General features: G+C 45.5%; 1 protein-coding gene across 2 annotated transcripts in view; it reads left to right on the top strand.

Moving 5' to 3' along the window:
* The window catches only part of SLF2 (SMC5/6 complex localization factor 2), a 29,174-nt gene extending 5,964 nt beyond the window's left edge, over positions 1-23,210 (top strand). Inside the window, exons 2-19 of one of the 2 annotated variants that reach the window (XM_075257421.1) lie at positions 7,320-7,363; positions 8,938-9,524; positions 10,137-11,000; positions 11,401-11,492; positions 11,919-12,029; positions 12,248-12,415; positions 13,187-13,289; positions 13,681-13,756; positions 14,683-14,818; positions 16,040-16,133; positions 17,035-17,211; positions 17,332-17,429; positions 18,318-18,405; positions 19,093-19,203; positions 19,659-19,736; positions 19,861-19,947; positions 22,168-22,236; positions 22,493-23,210. In XM_075257421.1, coding sequence (XP_075113522.1) covers positions 7,320-7,363; positions 8,938-9,524; positions 10,137-11,000; positions 11,401-11,492; positions 11,919-12,029; positions 12,248-12,415; positions 13,187-13,289; positions 13,681-13,756; positions 14,683-14,818; positions 16,040-16,133; positions 17,035-17,211; positions 17,332-17,429; positions 18,318-18,405; positions 19,093-19,203; positions 19,659-19,736; positions 19,861-19,947; positions 22,168-22,236; positions 22,493-22,597 — 3,088 coding nt within the window. In that variant the 3' untranslated portion in view covers positions 22,598-23,210. Of the gene's footprint in view, positions 1-7,319; positions 7,364-8,937; positions 9,525-10,136; positions 11,001-11,400; positions 11,493-11,918; positions 12,030-12,247; positions 12,416-13,186; positions 13,290-13,680; positions 13,757-14,682; positions 14,819-16,039; positions 16,134-17,034; positions 17,212-17,307; positions 17,430-18,317; positions 18,406-19,092; positions 19,204-19,658; positions 19,737-19,860; positions 19,948-22,167; positions 22,237-22,492 lie in introns of both variants that reach the window. The other variant, XM_075257420.1, reaches the window with a different exon arrangement.
* The last annotated feature ends 796 nt before the right edge of the window (positions 23,211-24,006 follow it).

The raw sequence follows: 24,006 nt of genomic DNA, 5'->3' as shown, positions 1-24,006 counted from the left end.
TACTGCCAACCATCCCTCCAGCTACTCCTCCTGTCACACACAGCTCTGCACTACTGCCAACCATCCCTCCAGCTACTCCTCCTGTCACACACACACAGCTCTGCACTACTGCCAACCATCCCTCCAGCTACTCCTCCTGTCACATACAGCTCTGCACTACTGCCAGCCATCCCTCCAGCTACTCCTCCTGTCACACACAGCTCTGCACTACTGCCGAGTATCCCTCCAGCTACTCCTCCTGTCACACACACAGCTCTGCATTACTGCCAACCATCCCTCCAGCTACTCCTCCTGTCACACACAGCTCTGCACTACTGCCAACCATCCCTCCAGCTACTCCTCCTGTCACATACAGCTCTGCGCTACTGCCAACCATCCCTCCAGCTACTCCTCCTGTCACACACAGCTCTGCACTACTGCCAACCATCCCTCCAGCTACTACTCCTGTCACACACAGCTCTGCATTACTGCCAACCATCCCTCCAACTAGTCGTCCTGTCACACACAGCTCTGCACTACTGCCAACCATCCCTCCAGCTACTACTCCTGTCACACACACAGCTCTGCACTACTGCCAACCATCCCTCCATCTACTCCTCCTGTCACACACATAGCTCTGCACTACACCCAACCATCCCTCCAGCTACTCCTCCTGTCACACACATAGCTCTGCACTACACCCAACCATCCCTCCAGCTACTCCTCCTGTCACACACAGCTCTGCACTACACCCAACCATCCCTCCAGCTACTACTCCTGTCACACACAGCTCTGCATTACTGCCAACCATCCCTCCATCTACTCCTCCTGTCACACACAGCTCTGCCCTACTGCCAACCATCCCTCCAGCTACTCCTCCTGTCACACACACAGCTCTGCACTACACCTAACCATCCCTCCAGCTACTCCTCCTGTCACACACAGCTCTGCATTACTGCCAACCATCCCTCCATCTACTCCTCCTGTCACACACAGCTCTGCACTACACCTTACCATCCCTCCAGCTACTCCTCCTGTCACACACAGCTCTGCATTACTGCCAACCATCCCTCCAGCTACTCCTCCTGTCACACACACAGCTCTGCACTACACCTAACCATCCCTCCAGCTACTCCTCCTGTCACACACAGCTCTGCACTACACCCAACCATCCCTCCAGCTACTCCTCCTGTCACACACAGCTCTGCACTACTGCCATCCATCCTTCCAGCTATTCCTCCTGTCACACACAGCTCTGCATTACTGCCATCCATCCCTCCAGCTACTCCTCCTGTCACATACAGCTCTGCACTACTGCCAACCATCCCTCCAGCTACTCCTCCTGTCACATAGAGCTCTGTACTACTGCCAGCCATCCCTCCAGCTACTCCTCCTGTCACATACAGCTCTGCACTACTGCCGACCATCCCTCCAGCTACTCCTCCTGTCACAAACACAACTCTGCACTACTGCCGACCATCCCTCCATCTACTCCTCCTATCACACACACAGCTCTGCATTACTGCCATCCATCCCTCCAGCTACTCCTCCTGTCACATACAGCTCTGCACTACTGCCAACCATCCCTCCAGCTACTCCTCCTGTCACACACAGCTCTGCATTACTTCCAACCATCCCTCCATCTACTCCTCCTGTCACACACAGCTCTGCACTACACCTAACCATCCCTCCAGCTACTCCTCCTGTCACACACAGCTCTGCCCTACTGCCAACCATCCCTCCATCTACTCCTCCTATCACACACACAGCTCTGCCTTACTGCCAACCATCCCTCCAGCTACTCCTCCTGTCACACACAGCTCTGCACTACTGCCGACCATCCCACCAGCTACTCCTCCTGTCACACACAGCTCTGCACTACACCTAACCATCCCTCCAGCTACTCCTCCTGTCACACACAGCTCTGCACTACTGCCATCCATCCCTCCAGCTACTCCTCTTGTCACACACAGCTCTGCATTACACCTAACCATCCCTCCAGCTACTCCTCCTGTCACACACAGCTCTGCACTACTGCCATCCATCCCTCCAGCTACTCCTCTTGTCACACACAGCTCTGCACTACACCTAACCATCCCTCCAGCTACTCCTCCTGTCACACACAGCTCTGCACTACTGCCATCCATCCCTCCAGCTACTCCTCCTGTCACACACACAGCTCTGCACTACACCCAACCATCCCTCCAGCTACTCCTCCTATCACACACACAACTCTGCACTACTGCCAACCATCCCTCCAGCTACTCCTCCTGTCACACACACACAGCTCTGCATTACTGCCATCCATCCCTCCAGCTACTCCTCCTGTCACACACACAGCTCTGCACTACTGCCAACCATCCCTCCAGCTACTCCTCCTGTCACACACACAGCTCTGCACTACTGCCAACCATCCCTCCAGCTACTCCTCCTGTCACACACAGCTCTGCCCTACTGCCAACCATCCCTCCAGCTACTCCTCCTGTCACACACAGCTCTGCACTACACCTAACCATCCCTCCTGCTACTCCTCCTGTCACACACAGCTCTGCACTACTACTAACCATCCCTCCAGCTACTCCTCCTATCACACACAGCTCTGCACTACACCCAACCATCCCTCCAGCTACTCCTCCTGTCACACACACAGCTCTGCACTACTGCCAACCATCCCTCCAGCTACTCCTCCTGTCACACACACAGCTCTGCACCCAACAATCCCTCCAGCTACTCCTCCTGTCACACACAGCTCTGCACTACACCTAACCATCCCTCCAGCTACTCCTCCTGTCACACGCAGCTCTGCACTACACCCAACCATCCCTCCAGCTACTCCTCCTGTCACACACACAGCTCTGCACCCAACAATCCCTCCAGCTACTCCTCCTGTCACACACAGCTCTGCACTACACCTAACCATCCCTCCAGCTACTCCTCCTGTCACACACAGCTCTGCATTACTGCCAACCATCCCTCCAGCTACTCCTCCTGTCACACACAGCTCTGCATTACTGCCAACCATCCCTCCAGCTACTCCTCCTGTCACACACACAGCTCTGCACTACTGCCAACCATCCCTCCAGCTACTCCTCCTGTCACACACAGCTCTGCATTACTTCCAACCATCCCTCCATCTACTCCTCCTGTCACACACAGCTCTGCACTACACCTAACCATCCCTCCAGCTACTCCTCCTGTCACACACAGCTCTGCCCTACTGCCAACCATCCCTCCATCTACTCCTCCTATCACACACACAGCTCTGCCTTACTGCCAACCATCCCTCCAGCTACTCCTCCTGTCACACACAGCTCTGCACTACTGCCGACCATCCCACCAGCTACTCCTCCTGTCACACACAGCTCTGCACTACACCTAACCATCCCTCCAGCTACTCCTCCTGTCACACACAGCTCTGCACTACTGCCATCCATCCCTCCAGCTACTCCTCTTGTCACACACAGCTCTGCATTACACCTAACCATCCCTCCAGCTACTCCTCCTGTCACACACAGCTCTGCACTACTGCCATCCATCCCTCCAGCTACTCCTCTTGTCACACACAGCTCTGCACTACACCTAACCATCCCTCCAGCTACTCCTCCTGTCACACACAGCTCTGCACTACTGCCATCCATCCCTCCAGCTACTCCTCCTGTCACACACACAGCTCTGCACTACACCCAACCATCCCTCCAGCTACTCCTCCTGTCACACACACAGCTCTGCACTACTGCCAACCATCCCTCCAGCTACTCCTCCTGTCACACACACAGCTCTGCACTACTGCCAACCATCCCTCCAGCTACTCCTCCTGTCACACACACAGCTCTGCACTACTGCCAACCATCCCTCCAGCTACTCCTCCTGTCACACACAGCTCTGCCCTACTGCCAACCATCCCTCCAGCTACTCCTCCTGTCACACACAGCTCTGCACTACACCTAACCATCCCTCCTGCTACTCCTCCTGTCACACACAGCTCTGCACTACTACTAACCATCCCTCCAGCTACTCCTCCTATCACACACAGCTCTGCACTACACCCAACCATCCCTCCAGCTACTCCTCCTGTCACACACACAGCTCTGCACTACTGCCAACCATCCCTCCAGCTACTCCTCCTGTCACACACACAGCTCTGCACCCAACAATCCCTCCAGCTACTCCTCCTGTCACACACAGCTCTGCACTACACCTAACCATCCCTCCAGCTACTCCTCCTGTCACACGCAGCTCTGCACTACACCCAACCATCCCTCCAGCTACTCCTCCTGTCACACACACAGCTCTGCACCCAACAATCCCTCCAGCTACTCCTCCTGTCACACACAGCTCTGCACTACACCTAACCATCCCTCCAGCTACTCCTCCTGTCACACACAGCTCTGCATTACTGCCAACCATCCCTCCAGCTACTCCTCCTGTCACACACAGCTCTGCATTACTGCCAACCATCCCTCCAGCTACTCCTCCTGTCACACACACAGCTCTGCACTACTGCCATCCATCCCTCCAGCTACTCCTCCTGTCACACACAGCTCTGCACTACTTCCATCCATCCCTCCATCTACTCCTCCTGTCACACACAGCTCTGCACTACAGCCAAACATCCCTCCAGGTTGGGTGTAGTGCAGAGTTGTGTGTGTGACAGGAGGAGTAGCTGGATGGATGGTTGGCAGTAGTGCAGAGCTGTGTGTGTGACAGGAGGAGTAGTTGGAGGGTTGGTTGGGTGTAGCAGAGCTGAGCTCTGCTTCATCTCCGGTGTCCGGAGTAGTCGAGCTGAGCGCACGGCTAGCTCTGCTTCATCTCGCCATAGGAATGCATTGACCAGCGTTGATTGGTCGGAGGAGGAAGCGGAGTCTAAAATCGAACCAGTATGGAAACTGCTGTGGACGGATCTTAGACTCCGCCTCCTCTGGCAGAACCAGCGTTGATTGGCCGAATGCTGGATCAACGCTGGTCAATGCATTCCTATGGGAAAAAGTCAGCTCCGGCATATCGCAAGCTGACAGGGATCCCGACATAATAAAGGTACTTGATGCCCCCAGACATGCTTCCCCTGCTGTCCCAGGTGCATTCCAGGGTGTTGGCATCATTTCCTGGGGTGTCATAGTGGACTTGGTGACCCTCCTGAGTCGAATGGTGGGATCCCCTGTAGCAAAGCATTTTCTCCCATAGACTATAATGGGGTTTGATATTCGATCGAATAGTCGAATATTGAGCGGCTATTCGAAACGAATATCGAATATTTTACTGTTCGCTTATCTCTACTTTAGAAGTGTCTAACTTTAGGACATATATATGAAACCAAAAGGAACGAATATGGCGCAGATTTTCTTGAGCAAAGTAGACCAAGTTTAAAATGTTATAAACTTAAAAACTTACGACCATTTACTTTGTGCACCGTAAATTCCCATCACCCGCCATATATTTGTCTCCTCAATGAGTCAGAGATGATTTGTGTCCGCTTATGTTGTGCCAAATATTGTAGGGTTTTTGATACATGCACCAAATATTTGTTCCTTACAGTCTGAGGAGTTTAGGCTTCGTTCCCATGGAGTAACGCGCTGCGCATTCAGACACGTATACAAGTGTCAGAGTGAGCGCTCAAAACAGATCCCATTCACTTCAATGTGTGCCGGCTTACGGAGGCTTTTTAACCCATTGATTTCAATGTGTAGTGCGCGTGAGGCGGCACACATTGAAGTGAATGGGATCTGTTTTGAGCGCTCACTCTGACACGTGTATGCGTGTCTGAATGCGCGGCGTGTTACTCCTTGGGAAAGGAGCCTAAGGGGTTTTGTTTATAGGCATTGCTCTAAATATTTGTCTCGTGTTGAAGCTCGATACTTAGTCAGATGGAATTTGAGTCAGAACTTCGGCGCTTCATGTTGGGTTTTTCTGTCCGCTTGAAAAGTCGGACATCTTTACTTGCAGACAGTGAAGGAAGGGCTCGGAGTGCAAAAGAACGCACCCGATCGCCATTTAAATAAATGACAGGTGTCACGGACACAGCTAGTGTCCGCTCCTAATGTCCGTGCCAGATTTTGAGCAGACACTACCTGTCAGACACCGACGGTAGTGTGAACGCCCCCTAAGAGTGAGGCCCCAGCCAACCAAACCATCACTTTATTTGGTATTATATCTTTTCTATCTTTTATTTTCCGTATTGTATTATCCTGTAACTGTATTTGCTTATCCTCTGGTATATATTTCTGTATATGTTCGTGGCCAACCTACTTGGGTTAATAAATATATGAGATGTATAAAGTTCGTTGTGTATTATGGTTTGAGCCCGGACACTCAGGGGACGTGAGTGGAAGGTTAAGAGAGGCGACCTCAGGTGTTCTAAGTGGCTCGGTAAGGCGAGATCCTTCACAAGTGGGGATTATGTTTTTATTCTAGCATGTAACTTCCTATGCTGCAGACTAGTATTTTACACCCCATATCGCTGTATAATATATATGATGTATAATGCAGGATGTCAGTGCTATAGACCCCTGGGAACGGCTCCTGTTTATCTGGCACAGAAATAGCACATGGTTATGTGCAGGCTCTAATCCACATCTGGTGCCGCCATTATCTCCTTTACTACTGCTCGTTTCTGGTCTTTTTTGTACCGTTTGCAGTGGGTTTACCTCTCACAATAGAGTAGGTGCGGTGCGCTGTAAAACCTCTATTCATAGGCATCCTATGGGTAAAAAATATGCAAATCTAGTCTCCTGGATGGAATTAGGAGAGCAGAGTGCACTCTGTACACCACCCTATAGAGGGCGGCATCCTTAACATCATGAACGACTCAGTTATAAAGTCTTTTAATCATAATGTGGATTTAATTGCTAAATCAGTATTTCTGTCCCAAAAAGAAGCGATATCCTTTTTGGGACAGAAATACTGATTTAGCAATTAAATCCACATTATGATTAAAAGACTTTATAACTGAGTCGTTCATGATGTTAAGGATGCCGCCCTCTATAGGTTGGTGTACAGAGTGCACTCTGTTCTCCTAATTCCAGCCAGATTAGATTTGCATATTTTTTACCCATAATCCCTAGCGGAGCAGGAATGACTTGTAAGTCTCCGTACTGCCTATGTAGGCAAACACTCTCCCTAATGTGGATGAGTGCCCCCATATCCTAGGCATGCTATGGCAGATACATTCACCCTGCTTCTATATTGTACCTCATGGCGTTCCTGTTGCTGCGTCCTTCCCGTGGGTTTCGCTGCTTGTTTTAGTTACCGGTATATGTTGCAGACAGGAAATCGTAAAAACAGAATATTGTGAATGCGGGTCCTAAGCTCTGTCATTTATACCATACTTTGCTTTTTCTTTGCAGAAATCACCATATAACTGATTATTTTCAGTCAACTAGCAAGCCAGGTATGTATGTTCATGGTCCTTAGCATGTATTGTACATTGGGGTGCCTAAACTTTTCTAACAAGTTTTGATTTTCTGGCAGCATTTGTGACCCTATTAACTAACAGATTATGGCTTCTTGTAAAATCCACTTTCTGTCCCTTCTTGTTTCCCATGGTTCTCTATTGCCAGCAGAAACCCTCTCCCTGGAGGGCAGGTGCTTGGGCTCCTGTATAATACAATGAATCTGCGGCCATTGGCAGGTCACTATAAGGGGGCGTTCACACTTGCACCTGCTGTCCGCACGCCGTGATTCCATCAAAAGTGCAGAAAAACAGATTGGGGACGGCTTGCAGGCGGTCCGTTTAAAACCCCACTCATTTCAATGGGTTTTTAAAGCAATCCGCAGGTGTCCATATGCAGCCTCTCTGCCGTGAAACCGTATTTTTTTTCACGGACACAAAGTCGGACATGCAGGGCTTTTCAGAGATATCTTCAGTTGCATACACAATGGGATATGGGAGTTTTATATATACTTATCACGTATCTGTATTATACCGTCGTCATACGTTGCATAGGGCTCAGTATTAGAGCCCAGCCCCATTGTATTGACCCCATTGGATTCTCAATATTTAACTCTTGGAAAACCCATTTAAGGGCGGGTTCACATCTGCACCCCGGTCTCTGCTTTTAGGCTTCTGTCTTCCGCCGACAGGTGACGGAAACCCAGCAGACCGTGTCCGCCCATGAGCGTTTTGTGGTCTCCGCAGCAAAAACATTTTTTTTTTTTTTTAACCGGACGCAAAGTCCTCCATGTCCGACTTTGTGTCCAGTTAAAAAAAACAAAAAAAAAAAACCAGTTTTGCCGCGGAGACCAGAAGACGCTTAGGGGCGGACACTTTGCAAACCCATTCAAATGACTGGGTTTGAAAACTGCCTGCTGGTTTCCGTCTCCTGTCCAGTTTCTCGGGTAGAAGACAGATACCTAAAAGCGGAGACCGGGTGCAGGTGTGAATCCGCCCTAATACCCTTTTTATATGTTGCATCAGATCTCAATTGTATTTTTAGAGTACATTATTACAGGCTCCTTAATCCTCAAAAATCCCATTTTACTTAGTCGTATGGTCACATTGTTCGTACCTGACCATGACGTCAATATAATTCCACAAATTCTGCCAGAAAATCAAAAGTTGTTCTAAAGTTTAGATACCAGGAACTTGCAATGTATTCAGGAGATGGTCCTAGTACTTAGAGAGGACCTTTCATGGTTTGGGGCACAGGCAGTTCTATATACTGCTGGAAAGCCGACTGAATTCAGTGCACTGTCAGCTTTCCAGCAGTATATAGCACTGCCTGTGCCCCAAACCATGAAAGGTCCTCTTTAACCATATACAGGCGGCTCCCCCATTGCACAGATTCTGAGCACCGTAGCGCACCATGGCAGGTTGTGAGACTCTGTCCTGGCCTGAACTCATCACCATTACCAGATCTCATCACAGAAAACCAGGGAATGTTCTATTCTCAGAGTAAAGCCCTTCACTCCTTATAGCCGTACGTGATGATCTTTTCCAATTATTTTACATTATTCTCCCCACAGAGACGGATACACTTCTTTCTGCTTTTAGTGGAAGTGCCAGAAGTGACTCCATGAAGCTGAAGACCCAAAACATTGAATTGTGGAACGCAAAGCCAACGCCATCTCTGAGAAGCAGAAAAATCTCCACACCCGCAAACCTAAGCCCCACCACTGAGCCCTGTGTCACCGGGAGAAGAGAGAATCAGACAATTGTAAGACAATTTGAGGAATCTTGTCCAAATTGCGGGAAGAGTTTACTGTCTCCAAAGGTTTTACTGGAGAGACTAATTTTGCCTGTCAACTCTCAGGTTTTTTTACAAGACACGGGAGGGTATAAAATAATTCCAGATGATTCTAAGGCTCTTCACAGTCCTGCTATAAAGCGCAGGTTACGTCCTAGAAGTAAAGGTTCGCTGACTGTTTTGGGGAGAGCGTGTCAAACTACAATAAGTGGGGAAAACAAGTGCTGTCCTTTAAAATCTCTTAACTTATTAAGGTCAGATTTACAGACTCCTCTTGACTTGTGCCAGCGTGAAATAACACCGAAGAAAAACATGAACCCAGTTGTAATTCTGGGGAAAACTGGGTCATATCAGATTGGTCAACAGGTATGACCGTGTGCACCCCGATAGTGTATAGAAGTGCTTGGTTTTTGGTTTTTGGTTTTTTCCCCTCTAAATCACAGGCTTTATGTTGTTGCAGTCATAGAACGTGTTGTGATTCCTCCATAGCTGTCACCATTAATGCAACAATTATTGTGATCCATATGGATAGGGAAGGGTATTTTGGCTTTTTCTATTATCTTGAATGCCCTATGATGGCAGATGTCTTTGGAGTTGGCATCCAACATGGCTTATTCGTTTCTGCCATAGAAGATATACCTCTATCTGTTGGTAAAAGCATGCACCCATGGCCCAGGCCGAACACACATGTTTATAGCGGGGGTCAGGGAATGTAGCTGTGTTGGCCAAAAGACCATTTGGCAAACAGCAGTTGTATTTGGATGGCCATCCTAAGCTAAACAAGCTTGTATAGTTATTTGGGAGAGGGGGAACTCATCCAAGCAGTGTAAGTTTTCCATTATATCCATTGGACCCAGAATTTGTTGCATTAGCCTTTGTGTGTGGTGTGTGGTAATGCCGTGGTGGTAGGTTTTATTGTGACTATCCTATATATATTTCTATTTTTTAATGATTTTATTTTGTTGCTTATTTATACAGGTAAGAAGCTTCTCTACACCTCTTAAGCGCAAGTTGCTTTCCCCAAATGGTTCAGATTATTTGGGTAGCAAAAATTCACTAGCAGAAAGGTGGAAATCTCCTAATATTTCTCAAAACACTGAAGATTTTAGCCACTTGTTTATTTTCCATCCTACAACACTGGAGCGTAACCAGCATGGAGATCCTAACCAGCATGGAGATCCTAACCAGCATGGAGATCCTAACCAGCATGGAGATCCTAACCAGCATGGAGATCCTAACCAGCATGGAGATCCTAACCAGCATGGAGATCCTAACCAGCATGGAGATCCTAACCAGCATGGAGATCCTAACCAGCATGGAGATCCTAACCAGCATGGAGATCCTAACCAGCATGGAGATCCTAACCAGCATGGAGATCCTAACCAGCATGGAGACCCTAACCAGCATGGAGATCCTAACCCCCATTCATTTCAAGACAGTTCAGATCTTGAGAATGAGCAAAGTCTTCCTGTTCTGTCAGAACTTGTTTTACAACGCAATGTAGAACCTGGATCTCCTCTCAGGGGGACCTCGCATCAAAGTGATGTCCAGGTAACCTCCCCGGCGCTTAGTAATTGTTCTCTACCTGACACCAATGAAGCCAGTGTGAAGAAGCTGAAGAGAAGAACTTCTTATAGAGCTCTTCGGCATAGCTCGGACAGCGATGAATCCTTTCTAGGCTTTCCCTCAAGTAGTGATGATGATGATGAAGAAGAGGAGACCTTCAAACCCCTGGATGAGATTTTCCAAATGGCAGCCCAATCTATTCCAGCGACCCCACAGAAGCAAAATCTAGACCTCTCGTTTGTTTCTTTATCGCCATTGTCGCTTCCTGCAACTCCAGTAAGTCTGACCTTAAGTGGTTATTCCCATCTCAGTAAATCGCTGCGAAGATGGGAATTATGGCTCCCAAGTCCCAACTCCTAGGTGCTGCTGTATGTTGTTCCTGTAAACCCTATGCATTGCCAGTATACATTTATAGAGCTGTGCTTGTAAAGCAGTATACCAACACTATCAGCTGTGCTACACTGTTTCCATAGCTCCCATTCTTCTCTATGGGAGTTAAAGGAACAGTGTAGTTTAGTTCTGCTTGGTTGTTCCCATAGGTCCCACCCTAAGGGTCTGAATTGGGAGCAGTTATTTCCATTTTGACAGCCATATGACGAGGGGGGAATAACCCTTTAATATGACTTTATTTCTATTACTATATTGAAATTTGCTAATTTCCTCCCCCCTCTCTAAGGTTGCCGGAAAGGTGAAGCCAAAGAACCGAACACCCTTGCTGTATGTTAATAACTTGGATCGACTAGTGAAGGAACAGGAGGAGAGCAAAAGGTTTGTTAAACCATCTGTAAATCTATGTAGGTCTTAACGTTTAATTTTGCTGTTGTCAGATAACTTTTGTCTTGAAATATTCTTTAAATGGGTTTGAGACTTAATCTTTAAGTCACAAAAAACCATATTAAGATGCAAACAAAAAATTGCATTTAATGTGGTCTTGTTGTGTGGTGGTTTTCTCAAAGGAGATGCTTAATATATGATTAAAGCCACTTAACCCATGGGTCCTGGTGGGTCACTATGCCAGCTCTACTAGCCGTATTCTCCAGTCCTTACATGGATTGAAGCCTATTGGGCAGAGTTAATAAGGACGCCTGTCCATAGTGTACGGACACAGTCATAATATTCTGTACTACGTATGCTATGTAAAAAATCAAAGGTACAAGTGTCACTTATTGTATTTTATTGGTCAATGTATTTCAGGTTGGATGAGATGGAAAAGCTACTACATGAAGATCTAGAGAAAGGATTGGGGGTAGCCGATGAAGAACAAGGGGTTGATGCCGAGGATGGAGAACTAACTGAAGAGCACAGGTAAATACTTTGGGTAATCTGCAGATTGTTTTTTTTTTTTACTTTGTGACTTTGTGACTTCTTCCCTCAATATCACAGCAAGGATCTGTTTGCCTGTTGTTACTGCATTGATTTGGTGACATTGTCTCGCCACGTAAAATCTTTCGTGATTGTTCTATAAATGTCTGGAGCTTTATTATGTTTTAGTTTGTCCCCGATTGATATTTTTCGTTTAATAGGGAATTTTTGGAGAAATTTCAATTGGTCACAAATGCTATACCAGATCAACATCCGGGGGAGGAAATCTTCCATTTATCTGAATCGGGAGCCATCTTTAACCTCCATACACTGGACTTGAAATATGCAGATCTGTCTGCCAGGAGCTCCGAGGAAAATCTCATTTTCAGGTAAACTGTATATCAATGTGATTGTTTAGTTTTTGTTGTGAAAAAATAGAAAAATTGGTAAAATTCTTGAAAGTCACATTTTTTTAAAAAAATACTCTTTTCAGACATACCACCCAAATGAGATAATATTATCTACCATATCTCTGCTTTATGATGGCATTATGTTTTAATTATTCTTCAATTTATTTTAACAACGATTTTCAAGGAAGTATCCCAAACCCATCTTTCATGGACCACTTCAGTTCATCACCCCACATCAGAACTGCACCCCTCAAATAATTCAAAATGGCATTTGAGGAGTTTAACTCTACAAGTGTTTTACAGGAGATAGGGCTCGTGCACACGGGGCAAGAGGGGCCGGATTTTGATGCCGAATCCACCTCAAAATCCGCCCCCCTCACAATAGAGGTCTTTGTAGACCGCTAGCACCCTTTTTTGCGCTAGCGGTGTGTTTCCGCTCACACAAAAAAGAAGTGAGCTGCCCTTTCTTTAGGTCGTCCGCCTCGCAACACCTCTCTCCGAACTAGGCCCATTCATTTGGTCCTAATCCGGAGTGGCAGCCGCGACGGAATGTGTTCACGTGAAGCCACGTGTGAACTAGCCCTTAAAACAATATAGTGTAACACCAGTCTTCATAAATCTTCCCCTGTATGTTTTATTATTTGATTATTTATTTTTTGTTTTGTTTGTTTTTTCTGATTTGTTTGGTTTTTTTTCTCTAATTTCTGTTTTCTAATATGAATCTACTTGTTTCCTTTTTCTTTCATACAGTTGTGGGAAAGAAAATCAAATCACCTTGGCTACAGAGGGCTATTTGACTTTTCTGTATCGCTTTAAGAGATGTCCTGATTTGCTTATGAGATGGATGTTCCAGGTAAGCATCAATTCATAAAACACAGAAGTGCCGATTCAGCAATTATGAGCAGCCAGTACAAAGAAAATGGAGCAGGAAGCAGACAGCTCTGTTCTCTGTGGAGAGGCCAGACCAGAATACTACAGTGCAACTCGCATTTAAGAGAATTGGAGCTGATCTGCAGTACCTGGTCTGGCCACTACACAGAGAACAGCGCTGTCTGCTTCCTGCTCCGTTCTCTGTATCTGCTGCTGATTAATGAGAATTCTGAGCATCAGATCTCCAACAATCTTAAGGTAGACTTCACTTTTTCTAAGAAAAATGCATAAACCTTTGTATACTGTTTATATGTTAAACTTTTGGTGTATAAAAGTTTGTTGCGAATAGTAAAATGCATTTTTTTCTCTTCCAGATGGTTTCTATTCATCCGTCCTATGCAGTTTCCGTAAAACTTCTGCACACACTTATAGAGATTACTTGCAATAATCGTAAGTGTTTATCAATTGTCTGTAGAAGCTTCAGTGGATCTTCATCTTTTACCATGAAATAGAATTAATAGAAATTTTAGTGAAGCCATAAGTTGTCTTTTTACATTTATTCTAAGAACTTATCTGGTTAGGTCAAGGTGAGGCACTCGCTTGGAAAAATAGTCATGAAATAGGATTGTATGATAGCACAACCTATATCATAATAGACTGTAAAGGACCAGTATAATACTGTTGTGGCACCCGGATGACGCGGGCACTGCCACTGTGTCTGCACTCTTAGGAGCGGGATAAAATGGCTGCTGTACAAATCCATAGTGTTTCTAGAACAATGAAAATCCAAGAAACATTTGGTCCCCTTGTATGCTCGCAAAGAGAAAACTATGGATGGGTCTAATCTTGGCCACATCATAGAATCCTTGTGATATGATCTATAGTCATTGTATGAGCCCCAGGTCCATTAAGGGGCTGTCTATTCAGAATATCTTTTGTAATAGTGTATTGTATCATTCTCTAAGGGCGTGTTTACATGGTGGAACCAGCCTTTGATTTTTGAGGCAGATTCCAGATTGTATTCAATGGGAAACAAAGATTGGGAGCAGGGCATTGAAAAAATAAACCCCTGCTTATTCATCTGGGCCCAATCGGCATCAGAAAGCCCAGGGGCAATGGAGGAGGAAGAAAACTCAAAACCCTTAAACACAATTGGGGCAGTTTTACTAATAGTGTCTTTGTAGACAGTGCAAATGTGGAGCAGATTTATCAAAAATTAGAATTTAAGGGGTTAACGTGAGAAGAATATATGTTGTCTTCTTTAACAACAAAAGCCAGATTTCTTTTTGACATTATATTTGGTTAATTTACAAGTGTGGGCCTTTTAGATTGTGACATTTATATTATTTTATATTTTAAACCATTCCCTCTCATAGTTTCAAATCTACAAGAAAAACCTTGGACGCCATCTTTGTTGGATATCGCTACTGTGTTCACAAATATGGGCATTCACTTTGATACGCTCTTCCCTCTCCCGCATATCCAGCCCAACTTTAGTTCTGTGGACTTGGGGTAAGTGCTCATGTCTTGCTGGGCAGTCTAATCTAAGGGTAAGTTCACACGATGTAACGTTGAGCGTGATCTGGCACGTATACACGAAATGAATGGGAGCATTTTGAGCGCGTCATCTGCCGGCACGTGTATACGTGCCAGATCACGCTCAACGTTACATCGTGTGAACTTACCCTAAGACTGTATCTGCCTTCATACATGGTGTCCTATCCGTTTTTCTGCTGCTAATAATCGCAATCATGTTATGGCTGCAGTACATTTTACATTTGTGTCTCAGGCTGTGGGAATGTACAAAAAGAAGGAATCTGTCCCCCTCCCCTGTCCATTACTTAACCGTGAATGGAACAGATTAGCACTAGACTAAGCCGTGGGTGGCAAGAGGGTATGGCTTTAACAACCTGTGTGTCCTCCGGCATATGGGGGGGGGAAGCTCCTGCTGCAGTTTTTAGTCTAAGGAGAGGAAATTAAAACCTAAACCTTTAATACCGCAACTATTTTAATGGGGTTCTCCATGGTCACAGCCATCCTGTCATTCTGACTTTTTTTTTTTTCTAACATGTAATCTTGGAAATATGATAAGGTAACAATTGTGTTACCTTCTGAAATCTGTAATAAGGTGTGATCAAGTTAGGAAAGGGTTACTGTAACCAAACAGTCCCTGAGGAATATTGTTCCCTGACTGTGGAGGGAGGACACGTCTCTGCTTTGGGATTAAGCATCTTCTGCTTACAGCCTGAGACTGTTTTGTCATTGTTGGTAGGAGAGCCATCTTCAGCATTGTGTGTTGTTGGAGGTGTACTATATCAGTGACCTGCTAAACTTCCTGAATGACAGCATGGGTTAATAGAAAAGTAAAATGAACAGGTTTCCTATTCTAATAGGAGATCTAATAATCTCAAGTATTTGCTATTCCATCAGTAAGGAAAGTGCTCATGAAGTCTGTGCAACAACAGAAGTTTTCCTGAGCAGCTATAGGTTCTGTGCTGCTAAAAAGATGGAGACTCTAGACTGTCAGTGACCCCCTGATTCCAAGCATTAGGCACGGGTTATATGTAACCTAGCTGCCTGCTAATGCTTACGTGGTTGGACATGAAACCCGATAAGGGCACATGGTCTGATTTTCTAGATCTTGCAATATTGACTTGACAGTTCTGTAATGTGTTTTTAATTTTTTTTGTCTTTTATGTTTTATGAGATAGTAAAAGTATATTGTGTTAACAGACCTGCACTGCCCCTGGCCGGGTTATGTGAAAGCAGACCGTCTGAACCAATATTTTCTCATGTTCCGGATTTTCAGATTGCTCATGTAATAAAGGTAAGCTATATGTGCTGCGGAATATGTTAGCGCTATATAAATAAAATTGATTATTATATTATTTATTATTATACTTGTCAATATATTACAAATGGAATGTTATTCACCCCTCTTTAAAGTTGGGGGAACAGGACTCGGACCGCAAGAATACCTAGCCCTTAACCCCTTCCTGCAGTAATAATATGGCAGATGTCTGGTTCAGCATGTGCCATAATGGCTGGGTCTCTGCTCTTGTACACAGCGACGTTTTGGCTGTAATGCCCACTGTTAGGGTAAGTTCACACGGAGTAAAATGGAGTGTATTTTGGAGTGTAATTTTACACGTGTAAAAAAATTTACGTGCGTATTTTGGAGCGTTTTTTGGGAGCGTTTACGCGTGTAGAAAAACACGCTTCCGTAAACGCTACAAAAAACGCTCCGTAAACGCCACGTGTAAAAAACCGCTCCAAAATACGTGCGTAAATTTTTTACACGTGTAAAATTACACTCCAAAATGCACTCCATTTTACTCCGTGTGAACTTACCCTTAGAGTCCTTTCTGATGGCCGCAGATCTGAGCGTCAGTGAAGGCGTGGGCCACTAGACAACGGACTGAGCTTTCTGATTCCGGCCCCGTACTGTGTACAGGATGGTTTTGGGAATGGCTCCATACAGATGATTGCTCTGAGCCGGGTATCTGCCTGCCCCCTATTCATCATATATTTATTGCCTATCCTGAAAAAACTAAGCCCCAGTTTATTTCCATCTCAGCACCAATGGCCCAGTATAGGAATAACCCTTCACATGAACGTATGACCATAGTAATAATTGATACGTGGAATATATCCATGTCCTCTAACACTATGCTAGGAGATAGAGATAAGAAAGAAAGTAGGAATGTCTGTAATGTGTGTCTTTACAGTTTTTAGGCTTTTGCTCAGCAGTCTGCAGAGAGAGTTTCCATGACCTGGAAATCCTGGCGCTCATAGTTTTGCTGTTGAAGTTGCACTTAGAAAAGGACTTAAAGGACTTCCCGGCTGTGGACTTGCACTGTCTCATCGAAACCCTGCTGCAAAACATCAAGTCCTGGGAAACTGTCGTAAGTGAAGCCGAAAGCTGGGTAATTGAAGCGATTGAGAACTTTTTTTTTTTTTTCTTTTAACGTGATTTTTTTTTCCTTTTCTTTTTTTGTAAGATGCAGTTTCTTTTTTTTTGTAAGATGCCGGAAATGTTTTATGCAATAAGTGAACTCTCCCTTCACCACCATAACTACATCAAGCTGTTGCAGCTCATCCCAACTACTGAGAAGCGTGGAAGGTAAGTCATCTCTAAGATGGTGGGGGTGGGGTTTACATTACCTGTTGGTGGTGTTATAAGCACCTGCAGCTGATGGGTGGAATTATAATTTTTAGTAAATCTTTGTGTACCCAATAAAGTAACAGCCCTGGATCATCTTTTCTTACAACTCCACATTTAGCAGTCCCTCAGTTACTCTTCCTACCATAGATTTATGAATGGATTGACAATAAGTGTTAACAGCTGCTAAAAATCTGTCATTCTCCAGTCAGTACTGACTGTATCGGGAATGGAAAGGTGTCATAAATTTGTAGGAGGAAAAAGGGGGTGTTCACATTACCGTCAGTGTCTGACAGCTAGTGTCCGCTGCTAATGTCTGTTCAAAAATTTGCGCGGACATTAGCACCGGACACTAGCTGTGTCCGTGACATTTTGCATTCATTTAAATGGCGATCGGGTGCGTTGTTTTACACTCCGTGCCTGTCCTTAACTGTCCGTTCCTAAAGATGTCCGACTTTGTCAGGTTTTGCTGTCCGACTTTTCAAGCGGACATCTTTAGGAACGGACAGTTAAGGACAGACACGGACTGTAAAACAACGCACCCGATCTCCATTTACATGAATGCAAAATGTCACAGACACAGCTAGTGTCCGGTGCTAATGTCCGCGCAAGTTTTTGAACAGACATTAGCAGTGGACGCTACCTGTCGGACACCGACGGTAGTGTGAACGCTCCCTAACAGAGGATATGTGAAATATGTATAAGAAAAGAAGCTCCAGAATTATTTTATGTGGATCACAAGGATTTATGAAAACAGGCAGGTACTCCATAAAGTGGTTATTGCATGTTATTCTCTTCCCCTCCCTCCTCTTCTTCTTTTTTTTTTTTTGTTTGTTTGTTCCCTTCCAGACAGCTGCGAAAACATCTCAGTCTAATTTTTATGTCCAACATTCTCTATGGCAACTGCACTGAGGTCCCATTAGACTATGCTTCTCAGGTAGGTGTTTAGTTAAACATTTTTATTTTTTTTTATATGTAGATTGTGAGCCCCACATAGAGCTCACAATGTACATTTTTCCCTATCAGTATGTCTTTTTGGAATATGGGATGGAAATCCAAGCAAGCACGGGGAGAACATACAAACTTCTTGCAGACAGTTTTTTGCCCTTGGCGGGATTTGAACACCAGGACCCAGCGCTGCAAGGCCGCAGTGCTAACCACTGAGCCACTGTGTGGCCCCTAGTTAAACATTTTTATATGTAACTAGGGTGGGATGGGTGCACACCTTACCTTTAAGAGGTCCTTTCACATCTTCATAGATATGCGATATTATACACCGCCAGTGTGCTGAATTCAGTCCACTGTCGGCTTTCCCGTTATGTGCCCCGGAGCTGGAGATATCTGTGCCGGTAATTTCAGCACCAATATCTCCCTACTCTCAGAACAGTGGGCTTTACACCCTAGCATCATCGCTGGGTTGTGAGGAACACGCACACTGGGTTGTGAACAGGACACATTTGCACTTCTAGGTTTCAGACCTACTACTGACCAAAAAACTAGAAACCATTACACCTTGCTGTATTTTCAGAATAATCCACCTATCCAGACAGGCTCTACTTTGCTCTAAGTGAAGGTTATGCCAGTTTTCATATTTACCCAATTTTTCAATATTTTTACTTACAAGATGAACCTTCTGTGTCAATTGATGTCTGATATGAGGCCGTCGTCTTTGGTGAAGAAAATGCAAAAATGTCCTGAAAATGTGTCCAAGACTCCACTTGATTTGGATCAAGAGGTAGGTAGGCTGTGAAGGCCGGAAATCTCTGCTTCCATAACTGTTTCCAGGTACCCATTGCTAGAGTGAAGGGGTTGTCCAATTCCTCTCTCTCCTGCTTGATCTGACGATGGATATGGAATGATACTGCAGCGTGCCGGGTGGGAGAGTTGTAAGGTGTGAAGCTCAGCAGGTATCAGACATCTATCCTATTCCATTTAAATGGACGCACTTATGATACTTGCAGGGCATCGACCTCTTGTCTTTACAACTGTCCCTCATGGTTTGCAGCAGCGTCTGTCTATGCCTGGTGTCATGCCCATAGAGTAAAGGTCTGGACAACCAATATAGAAGTGGATATTTTTCTTAATTTTCTGTTTCACTATTTTCCGGCACCTTTTGTTCAGATTTCTTGCTAAAAAAATTGACATGGCCGCTGGTTTTCATCTGACTTCCCTATCCATTTTGTTTTTCAGGCCTACTATCTGACATTCAGCCTTTTACATCTTGTAAATGATGCAAGTAGCTCAGATGAGCCGCCGTCTGTACAGAGGGTAAGTGCGATAGTGCATGTGTAAGTATTGGGTAACGTTCACACTCTGCAGAATAATGAAATGATCTGTAAGGCTTATTTTACATTTTATTCATTTATTTATTTATTTTATTTTTTTGCTACAGAAATATCTGCAGAAACTGTGCGCTGAGCTGGAGAAGCACATAAAGAGCGATATCCGGGAGGGGGCGAGATATTTCTACCGGACGAAGGTGCAGTATTTCCATCTGTATGGTTTCTACGTTGTCATATTTCATGAGTTTAGAAGTAACATAATAGAAACCCTAAGCTCAGAAATGGATGTTACATGTAGACGGGTGAGGATCTCGCCTCAGCTGTCCCGCTCTGTAGGATTGGGAGGATCTCTTCTATTCTCAGCTAAGGTGATTTTCCAGGTCATCTATACTTGGGATAGGTCATCAGTATCAGATTAGTGAGGTCCGATACCCCCACCAATATGTCCTATAAGTAGGGTTGAGCTGATCTTGACTTTTCAGGATCGATTTTAAAATCCGATTTCCGATCACTTGTCATTCGAACCCAATCTCAATCCCAATGCAAGTCAATGGGATTTTTTTATTAATCGGATATCGGATTTTAAAAGCAATCCTATTCACTATACAGCATGGAATCTAACAATTGAACGCTTTAATTGTTAGAATCCACGCTGTGTAGTGAATCACTAAGTAGCCAGAGGATTTTTTTTTAATCCTCTGGCTAGTTAGTCCCCCCTGGTGTCCACGTACCTCCAGATATGGCTGCTCCGGTGCCCGGCTTCTTCGCCTCGATGCCGCTCCACGCTGCTGTTCTCGCCTCGATGCCCCCCTGCCTCCCAGGTTAGGAGAGTGTGGGTGGGTTAGGAGAGGGTGGGCGGGTACTGGGAGGGGAGACGTCACGTCTCCCCGCCCTGTACCTGCCCACACTTTCCTAAGCCACAAGCCCCGCCTTCCTAGCTTTTTAAACACTAACCTGGGAGGCGGGGCAGTGAGGCGAGAAGACTGCAGCGTGGAGCATCGAAGAAGAATACCGGAGCAGCCATCTCTGGAGGTAAGTAGCTACCGTGTTTCCCCGAAAATAAGACAGTGTGTTATATTAAATTGTCACCCTAAATATAGGACCTGTCTTATTTTCGGGGGATGTCTTATTACAACCGGCAGTCATGCCGGCACTTCCTTAGTGGAGCGTCAGCATGACTGCCGGCTGTAGGTAGGGGAGGGGGGGAAGGTATCATACTTACCGATCCCATCTTCCTAGCAGCGCTGGTGCTGCTGTTCATCCCGGCAGTGGTGGGCGGGGCTTAGCGGAGCTTTCATGGGTGGGGCTTATCGATCCCCACTTCACTGACACAGCAGCCATGCTCTGCTCCGTGTGCACAGGAAAGCCGGCTGCTGCCTCTGGGATGAGCTGGGAGAGCTCATCCTATAGCAGCACGGACAGCAAAGGCAGCAGCCGCCTTTGCTGTGCACACGGAGCACAGAGCACGGCTGCTGTGTCAGTGAAGTGGAGATCGCTAAGCCCTGCCCCCCCCGAATCCCCACTAAGCCTTGGCCACCACTGCCAGGCTTTTTCGGGGGGTGCCTTATATTGGGCAATTCAACAGAAACCCCCGCATGCCTTACTTTCTGGGGTGTCCTACTTTTGGGGAAACACGGTACTAGAGATGTTAGTTTAGTGTCCCATAGAATGAATGGAGGCAGCCGGCGCGTAGGGGGTTAAGGCTGTGTGCCGGCTGCAGCGGCAGTGGAGCCTTCACACTGACTATACACTCCGCTGAGAATGAGCAGAGCATATACGCAGTGTGAAGGCTAAGCAAAGCATTGTGGGAAATAGTACCAAACTCGATCCCACCTAAAAAGATCGTGTTCGGAATTCCAATCATGAAATTTTCTCTATCGCCGATCGGAATCCGATCTTTTCCGAACACGATCGCTCAACCCTACCTATAAGGGTGAATTCACACTGAGTAAATGCTAGCTTATTCTGAATGTAAAACACGTTCAGAATAAGCGGCGTCTAAAGCAGCTCCATTCATTTCTATGGAAGCGGGGATACGAGCGCTCCCCATAGAAATGAATGGGCTGCTTCTTTCACTCCGTGCAGTCCCATTGAAGTGAATGGGGAGTGCCGGCGTGTACGTTCCAGCATGAGCAGAGCTTGCCGTATACGCCGGCACTCCCCATTCACTTCAATGGGACTGCACGGAGTGAAAGAAGCAGCCCATTCATTTCTATGGGGAGCGCTCGTATCCCCGCTCCCATAGAAATGAATGGAGCTGCTTTAGACGCCGCTTATTCTGAACGTGTTTTACGTTCAGAATAAGCTAGCGTTTACTCAGTGTGAATGCACCCTAACACACATCATTATAATCTCTTATGGGGTTTTTGGGTTCTCCAACACAGTACTAATCCTATTTACCTTATTTGCTTTTTCAGGTGAAGGATTTAGTTGCCAGAATACACGGGAGATGGCAGGAACTGCTACTTTATTCTCGCCCAATTCAGGTAAAACACAGTTTTATATTACTATCCCAATGTCTGGTTATGTATTCATGGCGGTATGCAGTGGCGACCAATCCAGACAGAGAGAGAGAAATCTGTACAACTCTGCAACGTTATTACCTTTTATTTGCAAAAAAATTTTTTAAAAAATTAAAATTTTCTACAAATTGTAATTTCTTAATGGGAAAAATCCTATTTTAAGTAAATATGTGTTTTATAAAAAAAACAACCTTTTTCCTTTTTTGTTCCTTTAACCCAGGGAAAGATTCATGATTACTGGGAACCAATGTTTGATGGCTCAAGCCCCAACAGCCCACAACACAATATCAGCAATGCTCCTCAGGATTTTCCTTACGACGATTAACATCCACCTCACCCCACCAAACAACACTACTACCTGCTTTTCTAAGATATAGAAAATATACAAATACGCCATTTTCTGCCTAACCTTCTGTTACTTAAAAATGCCAGTTTGGTGGAAATGGATGAAGACAAAATACTGTTTATGGTTCGATAACACATGGAAGTAAAATAATGACATGTGTGAGATTACTGAAAGAGCAATTGCCAATGTTGGTTATCAGGATTGTAGAGGATTAGAAATGACATGGCTGCCTTTCTCCAGAAACAGCGCCACACCGGTCCACAGGCTGCGTGTGGTATTGCAGCTCATCCTGTTCACTCCATTGGAGCTGAACTGTGTACCAGACACAACCTGTGGTCAGGTGTAGCTCTATTTCTGAAAGAAAGCAGTCATCTTTTACTAATCCTTTGCCACCCCTTTAACTAAACTATGACAAAATGTTGCAAAATGAATGCTATGGGCATTGACTTGCACTTTATATACCACAGCTTATATGCTTTGCCTAATGGACTTGTTTATATATTCTTTTGTTATATTGTTAGTGTATATTTTGCTTATTTTTTAATCTTGTAAGCAAAAATGTTTTTTCACTATTTTTTTCATGTTTGTACAAATGGGATAGAGCGATCCTCTGTATTGAGGGATCCGCGTATGGCCTGCGGCTTATCTGACGCACAACTGCTTTATGGTAATTTTGTCTTTTTAGGAGTTGCAAGTCCTTGACTGTTCCCGGAAACCTCCTTTGTGTCTGGGAATGAATGTTACATCAGTGTAATGGAAAGCTGGATCATTTACGACCACTGCTTACTCAGAGGTCCTCTGGCACATGCGGTTTTATATACTGTTAGAAAGCTGACCGTGCGCTGAATTCAGTATACTGTGGGCTTTCTCATTATGTGCCCTGGGAGAAGAGAAATTGGTGCCATTATCAATAGCTGTTCACTGTCAGAAGGGCGGCCCTGACAGTCTAGCTGGGAACACCCCTCCTGACAGTACTGTCCATAGCAATATACAGTCAGAGGGGCTTTCCTTACTGCCCAGTCATGACGCTGAGCGGTGAGGAACACCCACCACCCCCCAGTACTAGTGTATAGATGAGTACTGTCGAGACGGGGTAGCGGTATGTCATGGTTGAGCGGTAAGGAACGCCCCCCTCTGACAGTATGGCGCTACGGACAGTACTGTTAGAAGAGGCGTTCCTAGCTAGACTGTCAGGAACGCTTTCCAGCGATATATAAAATCGCATGTGTCCGAGGGCATGAAAGGAACTCTTTAAAGGGAACCTATCACATTGAAACTGCAGTCCGATCTGTACAGTAGGAGCTGAGATTGATGTGCAGTTTTGTGTGAAAAGATTCAGTATACGGGGGTGTTCACACTACCATCAGTGTCCGACAGGTAGTGTCTGC

Source organism: Leptodactylus fuscus, chromosome 10, assembly GCF_031893055.1.
Source record: "Leptodactylus fuscus isolate aLepFus1 chromosome 10, aLepFus1.hap2, whole genome shotgun sequence".
Classification (NCBI taxonomy): Eukaryota; Metazoa; Chordata; class Amphibia; order Anura; family Leptodactylidae; genus Leptodactylus; species Leptodactylus fuscus.
The sequence above is the reverse complement of the archived record's forward strand: the minus strand, read 5'-3'. Positions and strand labels throughout refer to the sequence as shown.